Source organism: Brassica rapa, chromosome A05, assembly GCF_000309985.2.
Source record: "Brassica rapa cultivar Chiifu-401-42 chromosome A05, CAAS_Brap_v3.01, whole genome shotgun sequence".
Lineage (NCBI taxonomy): Eukaryota > Viridiplantae > Streptophyta > Magnoliopsida > Brassicales > Brassicaceae > Brassica > Brassica rapa.
This window is the reverse complement of record NC_024799.2, coordinates 24,946,660-24,957,742: the sequence shown is the minus strand read 5'-3', so window position 1 is coordinate 24,957,742 and position 11,083 is coordinate 24,946,660. Positions and strand designations below refer to the sequence as shown.

At 37.1% G+C, this 11,083-nt stretch overlaps 4 protein-coding genes and 3 non-coding genes across 8 annotated transcripts; all 7 read right to left on the bottom strand.

Annotated features, from left to right (window-relative positions):
* Positions 1–122: 122 nt before the first annotated feature.
* On the bottom strand, positions 123–3,380 carry LOC103870339 (rho GTPase-activating protein 4). The gene is made up of 4 exons (XM_009148466.3): positions 1,391–3,380; positions 1,078–1,318; positions 771–1,001; positions 123–701 (listed from the first exon to the last, which is right to left on the bottom strand). The coding sequence occupies exons 1-4, from the start codon at positions 1,771–1,773 to the stop codon at positions 273–275; spliced, it is 1,284 nt and encodes a 427-aa protein (XP_009146714.1). The 5' UTR covers positions 1,774–3,380; the 3' UTR covers positions 123–272.
* A 237-nt stretch (positions 3,381–3,617) lies between these two features.
* LOC103870338 (probable small nuclear ribonucleoprotein G) lies at positions 3,618–4,782 on the bottom strand. Its single transcript, XM_009148465.3, has 4 exons — positions 4,596–4,782; positions 4,457–4,479; positions 3,985–4,106; positions 3,618–3,872 (listed from the first exon to the last, which is right to left on the bottom strand). The coding sequence occupies exons 1-4, from the start codon at positions 4,628–4,630 to the stop codon at positions 3,813–3,815; spliced, it is 240 nt and encodes a 79-aa protein (XP_009146713.1). The 5' UTR covers positions 4,631–4,782; the 3' UTR covers positions 3,618–3,812.
* Positions 4,783–4,846: 64 nt separating this feature from the next.
* Positions 4,847–4,918, bottom strand: TRNAP-CGG. Its single transcript has one exon. It is a non-coding gene; the product is annotated as a tRNA-Pro (tRNA).
* A 207-nt stretch (positions 4,919–5,125) lies between these two features.
* LOC103870337 (40S ribosomal protein S14-2) lies at positions 5,126–6,432 on the bottom strand. Its single transcript, XM_009148464.3, has 5 exons — positions 6,204–6,432; positions 5,932–6,051; positions 5,709–5,840; positions 5,501–5,630; positions 5,126–5,406 (listed from the first exon to the last, which is right to left on the bottom strand). Exons 1-5 carry the CDS (start codon positions 6,204–6,206, stop codon positions 5,339–5,341), a joined length of 453 nt encoding a protein of 150 aa, XP_009146712.2. The 5' UTR covers positions 6,207–6,432; the 3' UTR covers positions 5,126–5,338.
* A 1,254-nt stretch (positions 6,433–7,686) lies between these two features.
* On the bottom strand, positions 7,687–7,781 carry LOC117134503. Its single transcript, XR_004458688.1, has one exon. It is a non-coding gene; the product is annotated as a small nucleolar RNA Z266 (small nucleolar RNA).
* Positions 7,782–7,824: 43 nt separating this feature from the next.
* LOC117134501 lies at positions 7,825–7,917 on the bottom strand. Its single transcript, XR_004458686.1, has one exon. It is a non-coding gene; the product is annotated as a small nucleolar RNA Z266 (small nucleolar RNA).
* Positions 7,918–8,409: 492 nt separating this feature from the next.
* Positions 8,410–10,318, bottom strand: LOC103870336 (vacuolar protein sorting-associated protein 55 homolog). Of its 2 annotated transcripts, none has more exons than XM_009148462.3 (4): positions 9,856–10,318; positions 9,571–9,622; positions 8,855–8,979; positions 8,410–8,767 (listed from the first exon to the last, which is right to left on the bottom strand). In XM_009148462.3, the coding sequence occupies exons 1-4, from the start codon at positions 10,083–10,085 to the stop codon at positions 8,584–8,586; spliced, it is 591 nt and encodes a 196-aa protein (XP_009146710.2). In that variant the 5' UTR covers positions 10,086–10,318; the 3' UTR covers positions 8,410–8,583. The 2 variants fall into 2 exon arrangements, with proteins under 2 accessions (XP_009146710.2, XP_009146711.1); XM_009148463.2 differs by having other exon boundaries at positions 9,709–9,947.
* Positions 10,319–11,083: the final 765 nt, after the last annotated feature.

Genomic DNA, 11,083 nt, shown 5'->3' with positions numbered 1-11,083 from the left:
CACCAATAATGGGATTATCCTTGTAGATCATTTGACATGAACATACATCTTGTGTGATAAGAACATGTGGCCATTCCTGGAAAGATGCACACTTTGGCCTTTCAAATTAAAACCTAAGGAAGTGAAGCAAAAACCTTATCTTTGACATTATATGCAGAAATGCAGCATCTCTTGATACACAAGCAACCATCAACAAAACCATCCCACGAAACCAAAATCAAGAAAACCCAAAAGTTGGATCAAGAACATGAATGAATGGAATCTATTTTTTTTCACCGCCAAGCTTCAAAAAGCTCAACTCTGTAATTCACACGTCCCACAATACTACTAGCATTCTTCATCTTCCTCTTCTCCTCCCAACCTTTCTGCTTCTTTCCAAAACCTCCATTGTTATTATACTGGCAGCTTTTAATCAGAGACGACTTTACACCAAGAATCTCTCTAGGTTCTTGTACTTCAGACTCCTCTTTGTCTTTCATTTCCACCTCAAAGGTATCTACAGCTTCCTCCTTGTTAGCTTCTATGAGATGCAACAACTGTCTGCTACTCTGATCACCATTCTCGTCCCTAGGACCCGGGTTCGAACCTGGAACCAACCTATCTCGAGACTCTTTCCGGTCCTTAAGCGTCTTCACAATAAGTGTCTTGAGAAAGTTCATGACTTGCACAGCATACATCAGAGCCGTCAAAGGATCCAACATCTGCATTCAAAATTACACATTACTCATTTGCCAAAACCTCCACAAATAAAAGAGTTTCAAAAAACTAACCTGAGTCATGTTAGGTGCGAAAACCATAGCTATGTTCCTAGCATTCATCTTGTTAAGACATTCCATCTCCACAACATCAGCCATCAGATTGATTGACCAATCCAACAAAGAAGCTTCCGTTGCAGGAAGCATCCTCACAAGCTCAACACAGTCTTCTTCGCTTTCAGACTCCATCACTTTCTCTGGCGAGAGCGAGTCCAACACACCAGTAGGAAGCTCCCTAAACCAAGCCTAAGTAGAAAAAGACCGTAAGTAAAAAAAAAAAACAACAACAAGAGAGAGAGAGTAAGATCATCCAACTATATACCTTAATGAGACTTGCCAAGCAATGAACATCAATGTTATCAGGCACAACACCTTTGTTCAACTCTTCTCTTACATACTCCTCTTGACCATTCTCACCGTTAATCCTGAAGATCCCTTCCACCCTTAACCCTCCTCTACTGTACAAGTGACTCTGCATCATCAAGAGTATCGTAGGCACAACGTTCCCTCTAGTATCGTAAGACAGCTGCATTGACTCGGTCGAGACACCAAACACCTTTGCACTGCAAAGAGAAATTAACATTTCAAGAAACTGTTTTTTACTTTTTACTTAAAGATTAAAAGCAAAACGAAACCTTGCACTAGGAGGGCGTGTAGGGACTTCAGGTTCGAACTCAACGGGCAAGCCGAGGAAGCCGTGGAAACGGTCGAAGGTGACGTGAGCCACGTGTCTAACGTCTGTAGGGACACCAATCTCCATTGAAGAAAGATTTATCTCTTCGCCAACGCAGCCACCGATTAAAGACTTTCTGATAGCAGAAGCGAGAGTCTCTAATGAAGACGAAAGCTCGAATCTTTCTCTCTCTTTCTCGCTTCTTTCTTCTTCTTCTTCCTCGAGGGGAATGTTAAAAAGAGAATGTGGGTCTTTGTTACCATCATTGCCTCCACATGATGTAGAAGATGAGCTTGAAGGTGAAGGGAAGTGGCATGATTGGGTCGATTTTAGCACTCTAGCCATCTTTATCCTTATTAAAAATCAAGACTTGGAGTGATGGGTACTCTCTCTCTCTCGAGGGAAAGAACAGTGGAGGTGGTCAAACTCAGAGGGTACTAAAGAGACAATCTTTAATGGGGGAAGGAGATTAGTAAATGGATTAATTAATGATGGCTGTTGGGGAATAGAAAGATTGAAACTTTTTGGGTAGTAAGCGACGCGTAGAGTTGAATTCAAGAAAGGGTTTTTAGACTTTTAGTTGGTGGGTTGTAATTATCACACTTCAATCTTTCTTCTTCTACACAGAGAGAGGAGAGTGGTGGAGTTAGGTGAGAGAAGATGATGAAGGGCTAACGAGGAAGGTGAAGCTCGAGCTGTCTTTTTTAACTCTCTCTTTATTAATATGATTTTGCTGTTGCTGCCTCAGCTCCAAGAAGAATATCAAGCAGAAGAAGTATTAGCTTTTGTTACCATGTGAAATATCAAATTCAGATTTACTAAATATTACTCCCTCTCTTCCTAAAAGATAAATTTTTTAGTATTTTTACACATATTAAGAAAACACATTAAACTACCATATTAAATGTATCGTTTTCTGTAATTTTCAATTTTCAATAACTTTTAACCAATAGTAATTCAGTAAAGTCAATTAATTTTCTTGAAATTTACAATTTTTTCATAGAAAACACAAAAAATACATCTTTTTGAAACAAACGTTTTTTCTAGAAAGTCTATTATCAAGGAACAGAGGGAGTATCAAATTCTGAGTATTAATTTACTCCTTTTCATTCAATGGTGAAATTTTACAGTAGAATCAGTTGAGAAAAAACAGTAAAATATTATTTACAGTAAGTAAGACCAGTTTGTGCGACTTTTTGTTGATTGATAAGTATTAATCAGATTTTGAAGAAATCCAAATAGTATGGTGAAGTTTCATTAAACAACTTGCATCTAGTGTGATTCTTTTAGTTACTTGCAATGGTCGGTATGGTCCACGAATTTTGATAAAAATACTTTAGTTACCGTTGTAGGGAAGCCATCTACAAGACTTTTTACCTCTTCCCCATAACTAAAGAGAAAGGTGCAAAAGAAAAAAAGGAAAAGAATAGTGAAGTTGGTGAAAGTTCTTTTCGGATTAGTTGTTGTAGAGATGTAAATTATGTTTTTGTGTTATATGAGTTTGAGATTCCCCGACCATAGATACAGACAGTAATACCTACTTCCAAATCGTAGTAGATGACTTGCAACATAAGTTTAGAAGAATTTTGTAGACAAAACACAAATACCTACTTTTCTACCAATAAAGTACATATGAGTCATGATAGTTCGTGGTAGATGTGACTTATAAGTTATGTTGTTGATATATAATAACGATAAGAAGAATGGCACTTGGTATTAGACCATCACCCCCACGTGTGCCGAACATTCCGTTGTATGTTACGTGTTGTTGCTGTTAGATTCGAAATGTATCATTTTCATTCTCATTTGCCTAACAACAAGGCTTCGTGGGGGCACATGTCTTCCTTTATTCCTTCCGCTTTCACTTCTTAAAGCAGCTTTCAATCAAAAACAGAGGAGCCAAACGGCATAATTATGATCTCACTAAAAAAAAGTGTGGAAAGGAAAAAGATTGGTATAGTAGTAATAAAGCACATTGCAACCGTTTGGAGCTTATTTACCCCAAACTCCAAGTCCCCACAACAAAGGGCTTTTGCTTTGCTTGAGGTTTGGCCCAATAAAACTTAGCTTTTCTCCTGTTGTCTTTTTCTTTTGTAAAAGGGTGTAGCAATGCATCTTTAATTGTAGGAACCAAAACTCTAAATTGTAAGGAATATAGAACCTAGAGAGACCCGTTTAACCTGCCACAGTTCATAACTCAAGGATAGTAATTACAAAAACAGTAGAGAGAAACTTCAGAACACAAGAGTAAACAAAGAAGAGGAATTCATCATCATATCAAACTTGGTCGAGGTAGATTCATGTTGATAGTCTACTAATTAAGTTTCAATACAGAGAGTCAAAATACAGAAGATGGTGACGGATAGTGCAAAGTAATAAGAAAGCTAAGATCTTCCAACTGGTTCAAGCGCTTCAACGGTGACAATGCTGTTTCCTCTTATCACCTGCATCCAAGAATCATGGAATATAATTAAAACATGACAAATGATGAAAAAGACTACCACTACTCTTAAGAGATTCGTGTGGGTTTTAAAGAAGAGACAGAGGGACACGTACCACCATGCCAATGTCAGTTTTGTCATCACCATTGACTTCAACAGTGTTATCCACAACAAGATTCATGAACTGGTCAAACCCACGGAGAGTTCCAACCACCATTCTGTTGGCATTCAGCTTAACTACAATTGAGAGAAAGAAAGTAAATGAGACCATACCACAAGATACAATAAGATGAAAACGACAAACAAACTCTAGCAAAGTTTCAAAAAGAAACAAGAACAAATAATCTATCTATATAATATACCATTTGTAACCAGTGTAAGCAAATAGCTAAAAGTAGCAATCACAACGCTGAACCAGAAGAAGCATATGAACGCAAGATCTATGCTAAACTTATAGCATTGTATCATATACTAAAGCTGTAATTACTTTAATTAATTCACAAAATCCAACAATCCAAACAAATTAAATTGTATGGCTATTAAGAGCTGCAAGCGAATTTAAGCGTGGAAGAAGAGATTAAACTTACTTTGGAGCTTCTTGTCCATGTACCTGTATCACATCAAACCACAACGAATATAATCAGAATCACGAAGAAGAATCCGGTGGTTGTAATTAAAGAGAAGAGTCGAAAATCGAAAGGAGAATAGGTGGCGAAGAGAGCTTACTTCTTGAGATCCGGAGGTTGACCTGATCGACTCATGCTTGCAGAATCGGAGAAGACGATGGAAAAGGAGGAGAGATTAGGGTTTTTCTCAGCTCAGCTCAGCTCGGAACGAACTCGAATGATTCCAGAGAGAGAGAATAAGCAAAAAAAAAAAAGTCTGACGTCGGTCTGTTAATCAACGGCGTCGTTTAAGGCCCAGTGTTATTGGTGAGGCCCAAAAGGGTTTCACGCCTGCTCAAGGAAAAAATATAAGGGGTGTTCCGAGAATCGAACTCGGGACCTCTCGCACCCGAAGCGAGAATCATACCACTAGACCAAACACCCTTGTTGAATGACTGGTATCGAAATCATTATTATCTCTATGTTTTATTGCCTCCCCATATTTGCCTAACAACATTTATTTACAGTTAAACTGGCCAATGAAGTTTAATTATTTGATCGAAAAGTTAATTGAAAATCTTTTATCCACGGGATTATTAATGAAACCTATATAACATGATGAGGGAGTAGATAAGAGGCGAGAGAAGAGTAAGTAATAATAACACAACGTGATTAGAGTCACTAACTTTTTCTCATTCCCAAAACTGCAAATGCAAAAGTTACAACGTTAAAGAAAGACACAACTTATGATGTTTTAGAAGTAACATGAAAGATAAAATGGAACGAGACGCAAACCAACTTCGAAGTGTGAACCCAAGAAACTACCACAGAGTCAAGGGCACAACTTGAAGTACCATAAGGAAATCAAAGTCTTCTTCCTCTACGTCCACCCTTTCTACGTGTACTGTCGGTGGGAACTGGAGTCACATCCTCTGCACAATACACATTCAACAAAGACTCCTCTCAACCAAAACGCACAATTATCTTAACTTAAAAAAAAAAAAGAGTGTTGAGTTTCTTTCTTACCTATACGACCAATCTTCATGCCGGAACGAGCAAGGGCTCTGAGAGCAGACTGAGCACCAGGGCCTGGAGTCTTGGTTTTGTTTCCTCCAGTGGCACGGAGCTTCACGTGCATCGCGGTAATGCCAAGCTCCTGTCACATATCGCATTATAAGATTATTAGGATAATCATTATTAAAAAAAAGCATGGATCCTGAATAAGTTTGCTAACCTTGCATCTTTGAGCAACATCTTGAGCAGCAAGCATAGCAGCATAAGGAGAGGACTCATCACGGTCTGCCTTCACCTTCATCCCACCGGTGATACGAACGAGAGTTTCTCTTCCCGAAAGATCAGTCACATGCTGCAAAGAAAATTGACAAGAGAGTCAACATATATACTGGTATAGTGATATTATAATAAACATGCAGCGAGAATCAAAGAGGAAAGTTTACAATGAAAGTGTCATTGAAAGAAGCAAAGATGTGAACAACACCGAACACTTGCTCTCCGTCACGAACAGCTGGTCCGAGAGTGACGGTTTCCTCCTTGGGCTCTCTGGTCTTTCTCCTCGACTATAAAAGATCAAAACGGATATGAAGAGAAGAATCTACGGGTACGGAACATCGGGATATAGATAACCTAAGTGGAATCTAAGAAATAATCTGACAGCAGAGTTCGGATCCTAACAAGTTTCTAGATTAGTGATTGGAGAGAAAGAGCTTACCATGTTCAACGATGGATGACGAGAGACGAAATGCTAGGGGCTTTTGGATGTTGCTCGTCTCTGGAAGCTGTGGCCGTGATATACACTCGGCGCTTACAAATCAACTTTATAGATTAGGGTTACGTCGAAACCACTGTGTCAATTGACGTGATTACCCTCACCTCTTGGCTTCCTTGCTACGTCGTCGTTTCGTTATCATGCAAAAAAAAGTATTATAAGAAAATCATATTCCTAGTTACGTTGTCGTTTGATTGATGTAGTGCGGAGTGAAAACACTAACCAAAAGAATTTTCAACACTAGTCTGCTTCCGGCGTAAGAGCTAAAATTTAGTTGAGGTTTCAATCACGGGCGTTCTCTAATTTCCAAAACCTCATTTCACTTCTTAACATGATTGGCGTTGAGTTCAAAGACTGCTCAGCGATAATAATTGTTGTTTATGTGTTATGTTTGCTCCCAGGGGCAAAGCTAAGTTGGCGCTTCTAGGTGCAAGTGCAACCCGTAATGTTTTAAGAATTGTCATGCTACATTGAATAATTATGTTAAATTAGTTCAATTGGTAGAGAATGCACCCAGTAGATCTTGTGGTAGGGTGTTCAATGCAACCCACAATCACATTAATTTCCATACATAATATATTTTATCAGCACTATGCATCCACTAATTTTTTCCCTGGCTTCGGCCCTGTTAGCTCCTGTCTGATGGTGTTGTATCTCATTGTTCTGTTTTGCTATGGTAAACCGCAAATATTTTAATTGGTTTAGTTTTGTTATTGCTTAATGTAAACAATTTCTCTAGCTATAGAGACTACTGATTGTATGATTTACAAAATTTAGTGTTACACTAAGATTGTATTCCAACTAAAAAATCTTTAAATCGAATGTGGCCACAATACCAAAACAATTCTAATATGAAATTCACTAACATTTTGAGTCCGTGGGTAGCATTAGTTCTCAAACGGCAGAAGAGAACATTTAGTAAAAAAACAATGCAGACTTCTTCCAAGATTTCTTCGAGGAGTAGATGACAAAAGAGACTTTGGAGGTGACAAAAAACAACAGCACATCTTTCCGATTTCGAATTTTACTTGAACACTCGGCTAACAGCTTGCTCTCCCACAGTGAATACTTGGCTGATGATACCAAAGCAGCATACAATATTTTTTTTGCTTCTCGTTTATACAAAATGATGTCTAGTTTTGCAAATTTTTATTTGACACTGGATTGTTTTTAACTTTCTATTTGACAAATTAGAACAAATAATATCCCACATATTGTCCTTGTCGACCTACATTTAGGCCTATGCTCATCTTTGTTACCAATGTAACTCTGTTGTTCGATTAGCAGAGTTTTCTTTACTGTCCGTGACTACGGTGTATATGTCTATCATCAAATTCACAGGTTGGGGAAAAATAACCCATACACTATCGGCATAACGAGAAAATAAAATAAATTGGGTTTAAAAATCTGGGAAAATATTGGGAGGAACGGAAGTGTCAGATAAAAATTGCCAAATTTAGTGTTGTGTGCTCATAATGAAACCATTCGCACATCTAATTGAATCATCACTCACAATCCATTCCTCCAATTTACAAGAGAATTAAAAAAAAAACACAAAGAAGATGACGGCGAAGTCAGATTAATAATTGCCAAATTAAGTTTGTAAGCTCATAATGAAACCATTCGCACATCTAATTGAATCATCATCCTCGCCGCTTCCAGAAAAAAAGAATAAACCAAAGAATTAAGAAACACTTTCACAGCAACAGAACAAAACTAAGATTAAGCAACAACGAAACCTTTTTTTTGAACAACAACAAAAAGACGAAACCTAAATTGCAAAGACGAACACTAGCAGACGGCTAGACAGTTTATGAGATTAGGGAAGATCCGCGAGGATATATATACATGCAGGGTGTGAGGGTGAGTTCTATTGAAACTATTTTACCCTTATTGGGCTCAATATTAGGCCCATGGGCTTTTGTATCCACGAGGAAATAATGCTATATTATTGTGTAACTTGTGTTCAAAGAGGGAAAATAGGCCCTGACCCAGGTGACAATGAGGTTGGTTCCTTGTCTGTGAGAGTACCATCTCCTTATTGAGAATGAGATTGGTTCCTTGTCCGTGGTTACCATCTCCTTAGAAGAAGTCCAAGGCCACACCCTTTATAGACTTGTTGAGTCTTTGTTACTTGTTACAAAACTTATAAAGAAAAACACAAAGCATCACATTAACTACTATGAATAGTTTTTTACAGAGACACTGATTGATACAAAGCTTTACAAAAGGAGGAGACAACACATCACACTTCAACTCTCTCCTCTCTCTTTCTCTTTCTCATGCGAGTCCAATTAGTAAATAACATACAACAACTTATCTGTTACCAATCATCATCGAGGCTAGCCCGGTGAAAACACATGACGGTGCATATGAATATGAAGAACGACGTGAATTCTATCAGCATTGCACCGGTTTCAATCATTCCTGCATGCCTTAAAATGATTGGAATCGCCAGGCTTCCCACCGTTGATGCTCCTGTCAAGAACTTCGCTGCATCTATCCACCTGCGTTTTACCAATGAGCAAACGTGGTTACTGATTGATGTTTTGTAATCTTTTGGATTAGTAGTAAAGGCTATATAGTTAACTGACCCTCCACCATCTCGACTAATAAGGAATTGTGTTGAGCCTCCTCCAAAGAACATACATGGCATAGGCACAACCACATACATGAGTGCTGACAGCATTGGCCACCAGTTACCATATATCGCACACGCCTGACAATTAGACCCAACGAAACGCTCAGATGACTAGAGTTTGTGTTGTCATCAAACGATACAATCCAGTAAGATGAGAATCATATGATAAACTTATCAAATACGAAAAATCTGACAAAGCTTGCTTCTCTTTATCGAATTGCAAAAGAAAAAACTAGACCTAAATCAATCAGCAGGGAAAGTGTTTGGATTTGGAGAAGTTATTCAGAAAGTATAAAGTCATTAGCAAGTTAGACATTGCCCTCATAGAGGTTGCAGTTGAGTTTTCCAGCTTAGCATAAACTAAAGTCCACGTCGGCTAGCGTGGGAAAGTGACATGGGATAACGATTCTCAATGTTATTTTGGTTTTTGAAGTCCAAATCTAGTAATCAACATACAAGAGAGTAAACCTCAAAACTTTGAGATATGCAGAACAGGAGAAGGTTCAAAATGTTCCACTGCCAGAAAACATTTTCCACATGTACAAAAATAGACATATAACCACAGCTCTGCTACGTAAAGCTAATAATAAGTCTAGTAACCAGGAGAATGATCTAAAGCCTTGGCTTACAGTTACAGAACTAAAGCTAATAATAATATTATAATCATACCAGGATCTGAAGGAGGATACTAGATGAAAACATGAAGGCAAGTCCAGCAAGTCTGTGTAAAAAGAAACATAATTCTATAATACACTATTATGTAACAACAAAAGCAACATAAAAGAGGTTTCGAGTGTTAAAACTTACACTGTACCAAAAACATCAATTCGAGCATTCCAGAAGATATCCGCATCAAGCAAGGAGAGATTGAAGGAAAGGGGGAATCAATATCGAATCTGATCCCGATTCTGTCAGGGAGATAATAAGAGAGAGCGGAGAGAGGTGATTTTTTACCTTCGATAGTCATCGGCATGTCGGCGATTGAGGAAAGTTGTGGCTAACGGAGGTCGACTGTTGACCGATCGCCGGTGACCGTAAAGAGACGGTGAGATTTCGTTGTTACCTAGAGAGAGAGAGAGAGAGAGAGAAGGAAGGAAATGGACTCGGGGGTTGGGTGGGAGCGAAACCGAAACGCAATGTCTAACCCAAACCAACACCCGGTTCAATTTGGTTTTCTTATTCATTGGTTCTAATCCTTTTGGTTTTTTTTTTTTTTTTACTATGAAGGTTATGATTATTTTTAATTGATGAACATTTAATCTTACTTACTTGATCATGATATTCAATTTTGGATATTATGATATTTATTCTATTGAAATTGAAATACAAAGTAATACTTGCCTAATTTTAAGTGGTTTCTTACATATTTTCATTCATTTTTAATTAATTCTAAACACTTCATTTATTGTCTTTTCTAACTAATTCGATTTTATTTATCACAGAATTACAAAACATAACTATTATATATTTTACATACATTTTTTCATTTTTTTTAAAACTACTTCATTAATTGCATTTATCATAATAATTCGACATAATTCATTTTGCGTATTAACCATAATAATTTTTTAGGTTTGAATAAAATTACTCCATTTCGTGATAAAAATTCAAACCGGTTAACAAATATATATTTTTAATTGTTTACATAGTTAGTTATACAAAGATATTCATAGTACAAACCGTGGATTGTTTTCTTATTTATTTTAAAATAAAACTCTGTTCGCATATAACAAATTTTCTGGACGGAGTTCGAATCAGATTCTTACAGGTCCATGTAGGTTTATATGAACTTAATATTAGACAAATAATCCATATGTTTAAAAAGTCACTAAACAATTTTACAAAAAAAAACTAAAATCTACGCGGATGCACAAGTCAAACTCTAGTTTAATTTAAAATTATTATAAATTATTATACAATCAATTTGTAGAAATACAACTTTAAAAAGGGGAGAGCAGACATATAAGAAATTTCTATTAGGTTATGCAACTCTTTATCATTATTCATCTAACGAAGGGGGTGGGGGGGGGGTGTATTCAATATAACATTTGAGGTGATTTGATTTTTATTGAAATTTTAGATGATTTCAATAAGTTGCAGAGATTTATGTGATTTTTGTTAAACCACTCTAGAATATACCTAAAACCATATGATTTGGGTTTTATTTTTTTTTTAACTAAAA